At 35.9% G+C, this 16,301-nt stretch overlaps 1 protein-coding gene across 1 annotated transcript; it reads right to left on the minus strand.

The window, feature by feature from the left end:
• Positions 1-294: 294 nt before the first annotated feature.
• On the minus strand, positions 295-7,374 carry SPP1 (secreted phosphoprotein 1). Its single transcript, XM_028506552.2, has 7 exons — positions 7,231-7,374; positions 6,100-6,167; positions 5,949-5,987; positions 3,666-3,743; positions 3,331-3,372; positions 1,699-2,016; positions 295-986 (listed from the first exon to the last, which is right to left on the minus strand). Exons 2-7 carry the CDS (start codon positions 6,151-6,153, stop codon positions 582-584), a joined length of 936 nt encoding a protein of 311 aa, XP_028362353.1. The 5' UTR covers positions 6,154-6,167; positions 7,231-7,374; the 3' UTR covers positions 295-581.
• Positions 7,375-16,301: the final 8,927 nt, after the last annotated feature.

The following is a 16,301-nucleotide window of genomic DNA, read 5'->3' on the forward strand; positions in this document are numbered from 1 at the left end:
CTTGGCTAGGAATTTAGCTCAGCCAGAACCTGCAGAGCTGATGCAGCAGTTTCTGGATTGCTTGCTACTAAATCTAGCACATGCATTAAAATGGTTATATCTGTTAATTGATGGGCAACTGTGGGAAACCAAATATGAAAAACAATCAACACCATCGAACTCTCATTACATTTAAGATAAAAGATTTATTCACACAAACAAAAATAATCACAAGGAAATGTACACTAATTTGAAAAACAAAAGATTATGATGACAAAATTTTATATTCTCTCATAATTGTGTAAAACTATTTTGTTTGCTTCTACATAAGTTTTTATTCATGAAAAAATAGCAAACATTAAAATACAGTGTTAGTTTGCATTTCTTATGTGGAAAGAACATATATTTAACCCTTAAGCTTTTAGTTTACAAAGTTATTATGAAGCCACACATTAACTATTGGTCAAAAACATTATCTATTTTCAGATCCACATATATATCCATTCACCAACTAAGCTGAAAAATAAGCATTTCATATTCTTTCCCATCCTGCAATAATGTGTTTTGTTTCTTTTTAACTAAAAGCAAGAAATTGTATTTTTTTAATTGACTTCAGATGATGCACTTTCTATTTCATGAGAAATGCGAAATTTTAGGTGTTTATCTTGCTCCTCACTCTTAGGGTCTAAGGCTAGCTTGTCTTCATGGCTCTGAAGCTCTTGGCTGTGAAATTCATGGCTGGCTTTGGAATTTTCCTGACTATCTCTCACGTCAGAATGCTCATTGTTCTCAGCAGTCACTGTCAGCTTATATTCTTTGGAATACTTGCGGCTATCAGCTTCCACACTGTGGTCACCCAGCAAGCTTGATTCCTGGCTGTCCTTCCCATGGCTGTCCCAATCAGAAGCCACCTGCAGGCCCTGGGCAACAAGGATGGCTTTGTGTGCATCATCGATGTCATCACTTTCCATATGTGACGTAAGGTCCTCCTCTGTAGCATCAGGGTACTGAATCACAGCACAAATAGAAGAAGAATTAAATGACAGTCAGAAATAGGAACATTGTAATTCTCTTTTGTTCTGGAACTTTTAATTCAATTTACACTGAAAACTGTCTAAATTTGCCTAAGGTGAAAAATGATACTAGCATGTTACTTTGTATTTTATCGAGCCCTTTCATATGTCATCTCCTTTAGTGTAATAGCTATGTCAATTATGTATGTGCTGAAACCTATGAGGAAAGTTTCATTATCTCTGTTTTACATAAAAGAAAAGTGAATTAAAGGTTAAAAATTAAGTGAATGGCAAATGGCCAGGCTATGTATCAGATCCAGATCCTTTGACTATAAAGTCAGTGTAATTTGTAACCACACCATTCCTAGTAGGTATTTAACTTCAAAATATGACCATTGTATTGTGAAACTAATTGCTGTTTTCCAAAGTCTCCTTTTAATTAAAAAAAAAGTGAATAGAATAAATGCTTAATAGTCAGGATTTGGAAAAAACAGCATTGTAATTGAGATATAAAATTAGAAAGAAATTATGTGGTCTTAAATAAAAAAATAAGAGAAAAAGTTTTTTAATTCAATGGTCATAAACTAATAAAAATAATTGCTGAATGAATGAATGAATGAATGAATTAGTAAGTGCATATGTAGACTCTGGTTCCTAGAATTCCACTCTAATCATAACCATCTGATGTATCTGTTAAAGGATTTACCTGGACTAAAGATCTTTGGAACTTAGATTTTGACCTCAGTCCATAAGCCACACTATCACCTCGTCCATCATATGTGTCTCTTGTGGGCAGAGCTGGAGTGACAACAGGGGTTCTGGGAAAGTCAGTGGGAAAATCAGTGACCAGTTCATCAGATTCATCAGAGTGGTGAGACTCATCAGAATTGTCAGAGTCATCAGTATGGTCAGCGTCTTCTGAGTCATCTGAGTCGATTGAGTCCTGGCTATCCACATGGTCTTCATCATCATCATCCACATCATCTGTGTGGTCATGGCTTTCATTGGACTTACTTGGGAGGGTCTAAAAATCAAGATGGCCAGACAAATTAGCATAAATGTTTTTATATTCCCTTAATCTTTACAGTTCTTTAGTCTTTTACTATCTTTCTTTTATTTAGTTTTAGGATCTTTGCACCCATAACAATGCACTCAATAGCTTTTAAGAGCCAAAGTGAGCATCTTCCAATTTCTCTTTTAACACAAGGATAAATGGAATCATAACTGAGGTATTTTTGTTGCTTTCCCATAAAAAGTTATCTTCCTAGAAAATTTTAAGTCAAATATGTAAGTAAAATATTTATATTGATAACTCTGTTTTTTCTTATCCACATTAGACATTATTTAATATGCCAAATTCAATAATGCAACAAATACAGATACAAAATTGTAAGATTACTTTTTGTATTAGAAATGAGAGTTCACAGGAGCTCAGAGCACCTAAATAATAACATACACACCAAAATCTAAAACCACCTCCCTATTAGCATGGATAATTAAAAGGTGAGTCTGGCCCTGGCTGGTGTGGCTCAGTAGATTGAGTGCCGGCCTGCAAACCAAAGGGTTGCTGGTTTGATTCCCAACACGTGCCTGAGTTGCAGGCCAGGTTCCCCAGCAGAGGGTGCCACAAGAGGCAACCACACTTAGATGTTTCTTTCTCTTTCCCTTCCCCTCTCTCTAAAAATAAATAAATAAAATCTTTAAAAAAAGGTAACTCTGTTATGCATGTATATAAAGTGCAGCTCAGATCTATCAATTGAATTTAGCAGCTAATGTCTATTAAATTTCCAATTAGCAAATATACTGGTTCACTTATCTAACTTTTCTTGCAAGAGATTTTAGGATAGTCAGACAGAATCTTAAGGAAAACAAATTAAACTTATTTCTTTGCTTAGCAAATATATTTATAGTCCTAATAAGAAGTCCTAATTAAAACAGCCTTAGTAATAGTTATGAAATAAACCATTATGTTAGGAATAGAAATATTCCTAGAGGCAAAATCTTGGGTTTGATAGGTATTAATTAGATATTTCTCAGACATTAGATAAGACATCCATAAAATACCTTAAATCAATTGTTAAGAGGCTTTAGTATTTCAAATAACACACATTAGTAAACATTTCCTGCCACACTAAACTTATCTGAAGAAATCTGGTATTTCTGGCATTTGATTAATACATGATGTTTGTTTTCTGAGCAAGTTTTAGACCAGCAATTTACAGGAAAACCTGTTAATGGAATTTTATCAGAATTGAGCCCAAGTAATGTCGTTAGGAGAAAGAGTGGCTTCTTAGTTTCTCCAAGGCATGTAGGCCTCTGACCTAAAGTGAGAACTCACCTCTTGTTTGAAGTCATTAGTTTCTTCAGAGGAGACAGTATTCTGAAGAAGGAAAGGCACATGTCAATGTATATCATGCATGGTTCACCTTTCTATTCAAAAGTTAGCCTTTTCAATTCAAATCAGGTCTTATTTTTCAGCCTTGTTGGTGAATGACTTTTGAAGGGGAGAAAGTCAACATGGCAGATCAATTGGTGTCCAAAGATCCCATTTACCAACAGGCATGAAGGATCTACTTAACCAGCCCAAACAGCCTGGTTGATGTCTATTTTTATTTTTTGTTGTTGTTCTTTAATTGCAAGAAATATAATTTCTAAAATTAAAATAAAATATACCTGTGGCTCTAGGAGATTCTGCTTCTGAGATGGGTCAGGCTTTAGCCAAGTGGCTATAGCATCTGGATATTTGTAAAGCTACAAAAAAAATGCATATTTGTCATTATTTTTAAAAAGAAACATAGAGATCTCTAAATGATAAACTGGGGGAAAAAAACTATACTTCACCGATATTGATGGATAAGTACACTATGCATGTATATTATTAAAACAGAGCCTTAGATACACCTCTTCCAACTTATTTTTTTCTTGAAGATTCATTTAATAAACTCTTACATAGCACTTACTGTGAGCCAGCACTCTTATAACTGATTTAAATGTGCCCATTCATTTAATCCTTCCAACCTCAGATGAGATAGATGTCATTATTGTTCCCAATTTTGTAGGTCAGGAGAAACTAAGCCACAGTGATATTAAGAGCCAGGGTTCAAATGCAGACAAACTGGCTCTTCATACTGATTTGAACACTGTGCTTTCCTGTTCCAGTAGAAATTTCCTCTCAGATAAATCACAACTAAAGTAGAGGTGCCTGTAATTAGCTTTGATCTTCAGTGTTCCCTCTACTGTGTGGCTATTTAAATTTAATTAAAATAAAATAAAAAAAATTAGTTTCTCAGTTGCACTAGCTACATTTTGAATGTTTAATAGCTTCATGAATCTAGAGGCTATCTAGTGGATGGCGCAAAAATAAAATATTAACATCATCTCACCAAAGTTCTATTGCTCTGTGTACCAAAGACATGAATGGAATGTGGCCAATCACTTCACATCCCTGTCATTGAGAACGGGAACCCTGAGAGCTCCATAGAATTCTCTCTGCAGCCTCCAAGGTGGTTGGGGGTTGGGAGGAGAAGAGTAGGGAGGAAACCAGTCACGCTATATGTTTCCCCATGGCTGGTTATAACCAGAGCAGCTTCAGATTGGGCTTCTCTGAAAGTTTTTGCTGAAAGAAGGGGTTCCTTGCCTTAAAAAGGTACAAAAAACTACTGACCTAGATGAATTCAAAGTTTCCCTCTTTTTTTCCTTAAAAATATATAAATATTACATAGAAATATGTTACAATTTATATTTGATATAGATTTACATTTCCTATATACATGTAATACAGGTTTAGGGAGAATGTATTTATAGATTAAATTTATAATTTAAAGAAGTAATATGAAGAAAATAAAGTTAAGCAAAATAAACAGACTAAAACCCACCCAGTAATCATCACACTCACAGATAACCAGTGTTCACCTTCAGAGGTGTTGTCTTATAGCCTTCCCATATTTCCTACTAGCTCTAAATAAACATCTAGGGTTCTAGAAGGTTGAGCCCTTCAATTATCTCCTAAATATCATTTAATAACTTATACTGCCATGGCTTCATGTGCCATACTTTTTAAGTTAAAACGACATTCATTCTTGCTTCAAATAGTGTGACCTCTATCTTCTCTGAAAGTTTTAATTTTTCTGGCTCATTGCTGTAATTCAATACTTGTGTTCTTAAATCAATTGTAAAACAGACACACCTGCACATACCTACTTGTGCACCTAACCACATGCTACCACGCTTCTCTCAGAATTTTCATTAAGCAATCTAATTACAGTGACTCTAGGCAACTTTATATTGGCTTTTATTCTGTTTGTCTGAATTGACCTCTGTGTCAATTTTCGGTCCAGGCTTCTCAGGACAATGCCCGTTTGTTGTTTGGCGGGCACAGTGCCACCTATTGTGGAGGGGCAGAACCATCTATGGTTAGAAGAGTTTGATTTGGTCTTATGTTTGGTTAGAGAAATGTGATCTAAAGTTAGCTGACAAGCACAATAGATACAAGCAGCATAAATAGACTATCTTTTTAATATATGGTCTTCTTAGAAAATATCTTAGGAGATGTGAACACTGCAGTCATATAAACTTGTTCAATATGTGAGGCCCATTTTAAACTTAGCTTTCCACTAAGGAAAGCAAAGGACAGAATTTTCTACTTTCTAGAACAGTATGTTGACTTGTGGAAAGAAAAAGTCACAAAACTTCATAGAACCCATTTTCATAAATGATAATGGCATAAAACATTATTTTAGTATATAAAATATCTAGTTTGGTGTTTGGGCGTATATTTATCAAAAATTATACTGTGCTTGATCCTGGCCTATATTGAAAGCAGGCTGTCAATAATTACTTATAAATTAACAAGCTTGACTATGAAAATAAGTAAAATTGCAACAGATACATTCGTAGTGCTTCTTGAAGCAGTTGCATAAACAATTTAACTATATGATAAACATAAAAGATACTTACCTGCTTTTCCTCAGAGCTGCCAGAATCTGCATGTTTAACCTTTGAAACAGAAAAGATGGAGAAAGATTACAATGTGAATGTGTTTCCAGCACACAGGAGCACACAATTCACTGATTTTGAGAAACGGTCTGTAAGATTCAGCTGTACTCACTGGAAGGGCGTAGGCAATGCCTAAGAGGCAGAAGCAAATCACTGCAATTCTCATGGTAATGATTTTTCCTGCAAAATATTTTGTAATGAATATTAGATCTCTTCACAGGTTAAAACAGTGATACCTTACTATCTATCATGTTACAAAATAATCACAAGTAAAATTTATTTTCTGCAGAATATTTTCTACTTCCTAGAGAAAACTTTTCTTTTTAACATTATTCTTCATCTTTTACTATTAGGCAAGGGAGAGAGGAATTTCACAAGTCTATATTTATTCAACTTTTAAATTTAGAGCTCTAGAGATTGCCCTCTTATTACCTGATATTGCCAGCTATCTAAACCTAAACACACACCAACACTAATTTAATTAAAATAATAAGATAGTGTGGGAATATTTACTTTTCAGAAAAGAAAAACACAAAGAGAGAAAATAAAACTATGAAAGAAATTTGCTTTCTCCATATTTTCAGCATGCATTTCAAATATGATTTTTAACTGAAATTATTAAAAAGGTGCCACATAGGTGATGTGAAGCTATTTCTAAAGTTAAGTTATTCTGGAAATTTGAAACAAAAAAGGAAACATTGGAAATAGGCAACAGCTTTTTTATTTTCAATAATAAATCTACACAGTGTCATACAGTTTTTTGGTGAAAACTTTAACAGCTAAAGACGGAAGTAAAAATATATTTCAGAAAAAAGTTTTTTCCTTGAAAATTGTATAAGTCAAATAATTAAAAATAGCATTATCATTAGCCTACATTAACACTGAAGGTCCTTTTCCTTCTTAGTGCCTCCGCAATCATCTATCCATTCATAATGATATGGGTAAAATCACCTCAAAGGGTCATAGAATTTTACTTGTTTTTTTCTAATTGGGAGAAGTAGTTTCATTCCTTTTGAGGACTGAGTGGAAAGATTTTTAGGTTTTATATTGACTGACTTTCAAAACAGCTGGTCACCTTTCCTACAGGACATCAGCAATGTATCTGGCATACTTATTCAAAAGACTAGAAATATTTAAATATGATTACCAGCATTACAGTTAAACTCTTCTTACAGCTTGACCTTCCCCATGAACTGACACTGAATGCCCAGGACAGCAGCAGTACAGAAAACTGCAGGCTTACCTCTGTCTGCGGTTGGCTGAGAAGACTGCCACTGCCCTGAGAAGAGAGTCCAGTCCCAAACGGTGCTGCAGTCCTGTCTCCTCTTCTTGCTGCTGACAGCCAGACCTCCCAGAATTTAAATGCTGCTGCAGACACCCCCCCACCCCCAACACAGGGAGGCGGAGAGATGTGTCATGAGGTTTTTTTGCCACTGTCCAACCCACTTGCTCCCACACTTCCCTCTCTGGTTTTGTGGTTAACACACACACACACTCTGGAGTTAAAACATTACTTATCTACAATATCATTAACTGGCATTTTCATTTATGGGAATGGCATTCAGCATTATTAAAGGGCACCTTGGAGTCCCATTAAAAAGGAGGAAATGACTAGTTCTTACAATGACTTTATGACTTCTGAATTAGCAGACAATATATGAATATAAATCAGTCCTAAATAAAATGAAATAGAATGGGTTTTTGTTTCTTTCAGTCTGAAAATGGATTAAGGCAATATATGCAACTAAACTTCCCTTGCAATTATACTTATTTAAGAGCTACAAGGGTATTGTTCAGGTGTATGAAGAGCTCAGAGCTCTGTCCTTTAGTACTGAAGCTTGGTTTTGTGATTTCAAGTATTCAGCAGCTTGTCATTTAGACAAATGGCATTAATAACATTAAAATCCATGTTCATGCCCATTAAGTTGGAATTATGATGACCTTTCAAGGACATGGATTTTTGTCACACTGTTTGAATTGTTCGGAGGTGATTAATCTGATAACTTGCTATACAGAATAGAAGAATGGCAATTTACTTTAGGTGCTACAGAAGTCCAGTGGTTCCTAACTGAGAGCAGTGTGATTTTTTGAGAGTGCTGCTACGGGAGCCAGAGTGCCTTTGAGTCCCACTTTGCCACTAAATAGCTGTGTGACCTTAGTCGACCTACACCTGTTTCCTCATCTGTCACATGCACATACTATTGCCTAGCTCATTGGGTTTTTGAAAGGCTAAAATGATTTAGTATGCAGAAAACAAAAATGCTTGGCTCATATTATATGCATATTTTAAACACTGTGTTAACTATCACTGAAATTTGGAGGAGCAAGTCCTCGTGATTTTCGATGTCTTTAGATGAAATGGATTATTGGAATGAGACTAGATGTAAGGTCTTTCTGTTGTGTGCATCAGTAGTATACTTTACACATCTCTAAAGAGAAGGATGAGGTTTCTGAATTATCTTTTCTAGTTTTTCCCTCAGAATATATAAAGTCAATGACTTAATAAGAAAATATAAAATATACATTTAAACATTTTTGTGGGTATTTAAAAGGTATTTGAATGAAAGAAAATCACAGATGAAGTTTGAATATTGGAAGAGAAATTAGGGCTAGCAGAGCTTTCATTCCATTTAAAGTGTTTAATATTGTCTCGAGATTTTGTACTTAATTTCTTTATGTAGCGTTCTCAGTTTTGAAATGGAGATAGCACTATTTATTTACCTCATTGACATTTTAAGATTGATATGTGAAATGAGATTAAAGATAAACAGATCCATTTATTATTAGTTATATTTAAGGTATCAGCTCTATCTATCAAACATTTCTTTTAATATAAATATGGGCTAAATAATTTGTTACAGTGATAGCAGTATAACTCATCTGTAGGTTGTATGGACACTTGGTGCGTATGTGCATGGGGGATATGGCTCTCCAGCTGGATACATTTCAAATGAGTGGATATTATTGATTTGTAGGTTCTAAGCCACATTTTAATAACTCAGATGGTATCTATCTCTACAAAATATGACATACAGTTTATAAAGTTGCAAAATAGACTTTTTATTTCTGCTTTTAAAAACTGTTTTTTCCCTCCTCTTTAAACACATTACCCACATAAGTTTGTCATCCTGCTGGTTTAGTAGGGGAAGTTCACAAACTCTAAAAACAACAAGATTTCCACAGTATTCACAGTGGTTTACTCTGTGCCCTCGGAAATGATTTAATATGAACGTTGAGAGTTATAGGAATAGATTTCACTGGAGCCCAGCCATCCTGAGATGAACATATGACCCACGCCAGGACTCTTCCGGTCCGTGTCTCCAAAGCGCCACACGGTGGCAGCGTTTCTGAAAAGGATTTCAGACCACAGTCTGGTTCTGTCAGTTTCTTATGCTGGCAGGATAGAACATTCATGCTTAATGACAGAACTCTGAAACAGTTGAGGGAACTTCCGTTTCTTGGAATGCCAGGTGAGCAAATACTTCCCAACAATGACCCGCTACGCAGTAAGAGGGAACACAGAGGCCAAGAGAACCAAAGCGTTCTTGTTCTGTGGTTGTCATCATTCAGCCATTCCAGGTAGACGCTTTGTCTCCTCCCCACTTCCCACACTCCCTGAAAAGGTTTCAGATCCCGAGGTCTCACTCAGTAAAGGACTGTGAATTCACGGTTAGAGAATGCGGCTGGGATGCTTCTGAAATGAGAAGATGAAGTGATTTAGAATGGAGGCAGTTCTGTAAATTACGAAATGGAGAGTGTGTCATTTTGACTTTGAAGAGGCTCGTGCTTCTTTTTTTTAAATAAAACATGCTGCTGACACATTTTTTTTTCTGAGTAAGATTTTCCAACTGTCAGAATTAACATTTAAAATTATTTAAACCAGAGAAGCTTAATCTGTAACATTTCCACATTATTTCCATTCTTGATTAGACTAACGCTTGGTTGTTAGAATTAGAAGGTCAAAATGACCAAATGCGCTGTAAATCTTGTATGTGGAAAGGGAAAAGTTTGGCTGTTAAATTGGAATAAAGAGTGGCTTGTGATAATGAAATATAGACACTATAAGTGGACTTACAGAAACATTTAAGAACATTATATTTTTTCAAGAATTACATGAAAATTCCTGTATAACAGAAAAATGTAAGTGTCCAAATGTCACTGTTTTTGTGGACTTTATTATCAGCTTCTAGTTCACTTAGATATTTACATTTATATTCTACTTAGAAAAGTATAATAGACTATTTCAACTCTTTCGGCTTTGTAAATAATTTCTTTTTCCCTTGAATTAAGGTTCAGGTAAAAATTTGATATTTTGATACCAACACCAACCTGTCACAGACAAGTTGGAGATTATAGCTAATTAGAAGCCTACCAGAGTATTCATCATTTGTGGTATCATTTATTAGAGGGAGGGAGACAAGGGTGAAATATGAGAGAATGCTATTTTTAAGTTCATACATGAAATTAGAACACTTTAGAAACATAAAAAAGAAACACCATACAACTTTTTATTCCATTGCTTAATAACTTAGTCAACAAAATTTAGCTCCTAAAAAAGTGGTCTTCCTGTCGGTAAACATTAGTTTCACTTAAACAAAAAATCACCTAAGACCCATAGAATTGTTATAGAGTAAATAAGCATTTATTAAATTGTTAATGATTGACCATTTAATTCTCTGTCCATAGCAGTGAATTCTGAGCATATAGATCTTGCTTATCAATACAATGCACAGGCACCATGCTTGAACCCCTGTATCACACATTGATATGATAGTGAATATTTGCCAGTACTTCTGAAATATAACAGCATTTCTTTATTAAAGTATTATCACTAACTCTGATGACATTAACACTTTAAATGATAGATTCTTTAACATGGACTTAAATAATGTTTTTCTGAAGATGACATCATTTTTGCCCTCATGGAACCCATTTCTTCACGAAAATTAACTAAGAAATTTGGAACTTGTGTAGCCAATGAGGTTAAGGGGCATGGTTAAATAGTAAACTCAGTGGAGCTGTGGACAGAGAAAGCATACAGTAGGGACCCTATGTCTACATTAGAGTTGAAGGGGTGGGTATTTGGGATTGGACCCAAACAGGAAGTCTCTCTTCCCATCCAAAATCAACCACAGTAACATAGAACTCTCTTCCTGAGAGTTCTCTCTACCTGTTGCAACACGGGCAACAATCTAGGAGCCTGAAACCAGAGAGCACCAAAGGGGGGGGGGAGTTGGAAAACTGCAGAGATCTACAAATAGAGATTATCAGCTGCAGGCCCATTTTAGTATAAAAAACACATTTGCTGCACTAGTCAATCAGAGGCAGGCACTTTGAAGAATGTACTTGAGGGGAGGAAAGCATTCTTTGAAGTCAGTTTATTTGAATTCTTATTTAAAATCTGATGTTTGAGTAATTTTTGGCAGAGAATCGATTATAAGGTTGACATGAAAAGTGACCATGTCAGTGCAGAACAGAAGAAAGAAGACAAAACCCAGCAACACAAGCAGCAGCTGGGAGGGTGTGAAGTCTTGTTCCCAGCACATGTCTTCAGTTTAGCTCCAATGAGCACACATTTTGTAGCCACATTTGACTAAGGGTTATTGTTTTTGCCAATTTCAGTTAAGGAATACCTCCTGTTAATGCCCCTATTCCGTGGTAAAACATTTATGTTTTTAAAAAATATTATTTAAAATAGTAATTAAAGTTTGAGTTCTTTAATATTTGAATTCCTCAATAGAGTGTAAGTTCTAATATATGCTTACCCCTTAGCAGTTTATGTGCCAACAAATCTTTGCATGTAAATATATAGTAATGAAAATATTTTACATAAATATGCATATGCAGTAAAGAAAAAATATAATTTTATAATGTATAAAATTATCTAAAAATGTATGTTTTTTATTAAGTCATTTCTGATTATTCTTTTCTGTTCCTTTCATAAAGCCCCAAATTGAACTTCTCTTCTAGGCCCTATTAGAAGTTGCTATCAGGCAGAATGGATTACATGTGAGAACTTGAGGCAATATTCCTATGTGCCAAGGTGAAAGCTAGTTTTTACAGAACACGAGGACTTTTGAGATCTGGCTTTCTTCAGCTCTCCAGCCTTGTCTTTCACCAACTCCCCTCCTGCATGTACTCTGTGAAACAAGTACACAGCCACTCGGAGCTCCCCGATGTGCCAGGCAATTTCAAGTCTCCAAGCCTTTGCTCACATTCCACGTCTACAATATCCATCCGGCCCCATCCACACCTGCCTGTGAAATATTTTTACATCTTTCCAGACATTGCATCAAGGCATCCCTGATGAAGCCTTTAAAAAAAAAAAAACTGAATAGAAATAATGACTCCCACCTTTGTGCGGGTAAGGTACCCTGCCCGCAATCCAGCACAGCACCTATGATACTTTATTGCCCTTACATGCTTGCCTCCAAATACTAACAAGTAAACTCCCAGCAGGCAGGCACTATGTCTTACGTATGTTTTCATCCACAGTTTCCTACTGGGCGCTCAGTACAGGTTTGGGAACAAGTGAATGAAGGAGCACTACTTTAACATGCTTAATCCTATGGTGCTGCATGTGATGCCCGCATTTACAGTAGTCCCCCTTATCTGCTATTTCGCTTTTTGCAGTTTCAGTTACCTGCGGTCAACCATGGTTCAAAGATGTTAAATGCAAATTCCAAAAACAAATAATTTGTTAGTTTTAAAACATGCTCCATTCTGAGTAGTCTGATGAAATCTTGCAAGTCCCACACCATCCCATCCAGGACGTGACTCATCCCTTTGTCGATCGTTTCAATCAATGTCTCCTTGCGCTGCCTGCTCCTTGCCTGTAAGTCGTTTAGCAGCCCTGTGGGTTATCAGATCTGCTGAAGTACTGGACTGCTTGTGTTCATATAATCCTCGTTTGACTCAATAATGACTCAGTAGCCTACAGTAATGATACTGGCAATTTGGGTATGCCAAAGAGAAGCCATAAAGTGCTTCCTTTACATGACAAGGTGGGTGCAGTACAATGAAATATTTTGAGAGAGAGAAAGCACGTTTACATACTTTTATTACAATACATTGTTATAATTGTTCTATTTTATTATTAGATACTGTTCATCTCTTACTGTACCTAATTTATAAATTAAATTTATACTTTATCATAAGTATGTATGTATAGGAAAAACAGTATATGTAGGGTTCAGTACTATCTGTGGTTTCAAGAATGCATTGGGGGGGTCTTAGATGTATCTCCGGTGGAGAAGGGGGCACTACTGTGCCATCAGCTCAGGGAGCTGGTGCAATTGTTCTCAGGCATTCTGAGAACAATTTACATACTCATTTTTAAAAGCTGTTGCAGAGTCTGAAGAGCCAGGATCTTTTCCTCTTACCTATGGGTTCTGGCAAGCCCTCCTACTTGTCTGGTTTCTCGATAGAGTTAATCTAGATTATTTTTTACATCAGTTTCAACTCTAAAATTCTCTGACTTTCTAAAAATCCATGAGGAATACAATCTAGCGACTGGGGTGCCCAGCCCCGGTGAGCACCTAAGGCTCCACCCCCCACTGTAACAAGAGCAACCAGACCAGAAAAAAAAAAAAAAGGAGAGACAGGGGGAAAAAAAAAAACCATGTTTTCAACAGAGCAAATCAGTCCCCCAGGACTCATCCTTTTGAGCGACCAAGAATTAGCCAATCTATCAGAGGCGCAGTTCAAAACACTGGTGATCAGAAAGCTCACAGAACTGGTGGATTTTGGACGAAATTTAGATAAAAGAATGCAGAATACCATAAAACAGATGCAGGAAGACACGCGAAGGAGAGCCAATAGTGAAAGGAAGGAATATGAGTCTCAAAACAATACAGTGGACCAGAAGGAAGATAGAATCAACCAAGCAGGAAAGCATGATGAAATAACAATTCAAAAAATCGAAGAAAAGCTTAAGAACATCCAGGACACCTTTAAACGTTCCAACATCCGAATTATAGGGGTACCAGAAGGGGAGGAGCAACAAGTGGAAAAGTTATTTGAACAAATAATAAAGGAGAACTTCCCCAATCTGGCAAAGGGAACAGTCTTCCAAGAAATCCAAGAAGCTCAGAGAGCCCCAAAGAAGTTGGACCCAAGAAGAAACACATCAAGGCACATCATAATTACATTAGCCAAGGTAAAAACGAAGGAGAGAATCCTAGAAGCAGCAAGAGGTAAGGGGACAGTAACCTACAAAGGAGTTCCCATCAGACTGTCAGCTGATTTCTCCAAAGAGACCTTACAGGCAAGAAAGGGCTGGAAAGAAATATTCCAAGTCATGAAAGACAAGGACCTACATCCCAGATTGCTCTATCCAGCAGAGCTCTCATTTAGAATGGAAGGGCAGATAAAGTGCTTCTCACATAAGGTCAAGTTAAAGGAGTTCATCATCACCAAGCCCTTATTTTATGAAATGCTAAAGGGACTTATCTAAGAAAAGAAGATAAAGAAAAGACATGTATAGTAAAAGGACAGCAAACTCACAAATATTAACAACCACACCTAAAGCAAAACCAAAAGAAACTAAGTAAACAATTAGAACAGGAACAGAACCACAGAAATGGAGGGCACATGGAGGGTTAGCAGCAGGAGGGTGGGAGGAGGAGAGAGGGGGAAAAGGTATAGAGAATAAGTAACATAGAATGTAGGTTGAAAATAGATAGGGGGAGGGCAAGAATAGTACGGGAAATGTAGAAACTAAAGAACTCATAAATATGACACATGGACATGAACTAAAGGGGGAAATGTGGGTGGGAGGGGGTACAGGGTGGAGGGGAGAGAAGGGGGGATATGGGACAACTGTAATAGCATAATCAATAAAATATATTAAAAAAAATCCATGAGGAATAAAATGTTGACATTACAACAGGAAGAGCAAGCAGGTTGTAGGAATAGAGATGGCACCGAGAAACAGATTAAAAACCAGAAATAGATTTTGGCACAGAATCTGCAGTAGACAGTCAAGTCAAGTGAAAGTTGGGTCTTTAAGATGTTTTGAAGTAAACTTTCATGTGTTTTGATGTATTTAAATCAGATAAAAATTATGAAGGTTATTATAATAGTATTAGTAAAAATAAAATCTTTTTTTAAAGGAGGGAAATCACTCCCAACTTATGATTATAAGCACTCCCAAACCATGATGTTCTGAGAAATTTTTATATGTATCTCTCCAAATATGGGCTTTCTAGAGGTGTTTTCTCAGTATGGGTCACATGAATTTCTTTCAGATTCTGTTACACCAAGAGTGGGAGATTGAGGAGAAAGAGACTGAAGAGGTTGTCTTTTTTCTTTCCTGGAAAATGTCACCCGTGGTTTTAGGAGACAATTTCATTGCCAAACAGATCAGGAGTATCAGCTTTCTGCCTAATCTGGAGATGTTTTTAGATTTTTCATTCTTGTTCTCACATCCTCTTTATTTCCAAGCACCTATAAATATGACTGGTCTAGACAACCTATTAATTTCACTTTATGTGTGATGAAGTTGTTCAAGAGTTATTTAGAATCAAAGTTTATGACTAAATTCTGTCTTCTTTTTACACATTTTATGCTTAACAAATTTCTGCTGCATTTTTTTCTTAAGAAATACTTTCTTGTAAGTACTATGCCTTCAGCATATACCTTTTCATGGCAGAAAAGAGTAAGCCCAGAACTTCTGCTTTTGCTTATTAAAAGAAGAGATATTAAAAATAATAATAGCAATAAAATGGTAATTATATGTTTTCATGGAACAGCTACTAGATTTAAGTATGCATTATGCTTACTATTCCTAACAACTTCATGAACTAAGTGTTATCATCTCAATTTTTCAGATGATTATAATAGAAGTTGTTTACTGTGCAGTCACTTCTATATATATAATCCAATTCACTTCTTGCAAAAATCTTTGAGCATATATTTACAAGGGCAGTAGAGGCCCAAGAGAGGGAGTGGCTTGTTCTCCCCAAATGGATAGGAGAAGCTTCTGAGAGCATGCTGCAGCGCATGCAGGAGAGGAGCTGATGTTAGAGACTAACTACCAAGGTGTGAATTAAAATTATAAGCATCCAACTTTGACCAAACTTTGTTGAAAACAAACAAACAAGTAAGCTTACAACAAAAGCAATCAGTTACAGTAATATTGATAGGAAATCAGGTAAAGAGAGTAATTTTGTTTTTAAGAGGTTCAAATCTAATAAAAATGCAAAGTTTTATTTTTCCACATATTCTATCCAGTTAATGTTATGCTATGGTTATGAGTTGTACAGTGTCAGAAAATGTTAATACATTTCTGCTAATCTCACACTGCTATGAATC

The sequence above is a fragment of the Phyllostomus discolor genome, chromosome 1, assembly GCF_004126475.2.
Source record: "Phyllostomus discolor isolate MPI-MPIP mPhyDis1 chromosome 1, mPhyDis1.pri.v3, whole genome shotgun sequence".
Lineage (NCBI taxonomy): Eukaryota > Metazoa > Chordata > Mammalia > Chiroptera > Phyllostomidae > Phyllostomus > Phyllostomus discolor.

Bases quoted from the DNA above. Each gene is read 5' to 3' on its own strand.
- SPP1 (XM_028506552.2), bottom strand. From the start codon at position 6,153: ATGAGAATTGCAGTGATTTGCTTCTGCCTCTTAGGCATTGCCTACGCC. The intron at 2,017-3,330 runs GTGAGTTCTCAC...CTTGATTTTTAG, and splicing joins CTAATGACTTCAAACAAGAG to ACCCTCCCAAGTAAGTCCAA. The intron at 987-1,698 runs GTAAATCCTTTA...GCTGTGATTCAG, and splicing joins TCCAAAGATCTTTAGTCCAG to TACCCTGATGCTACAGAGGA.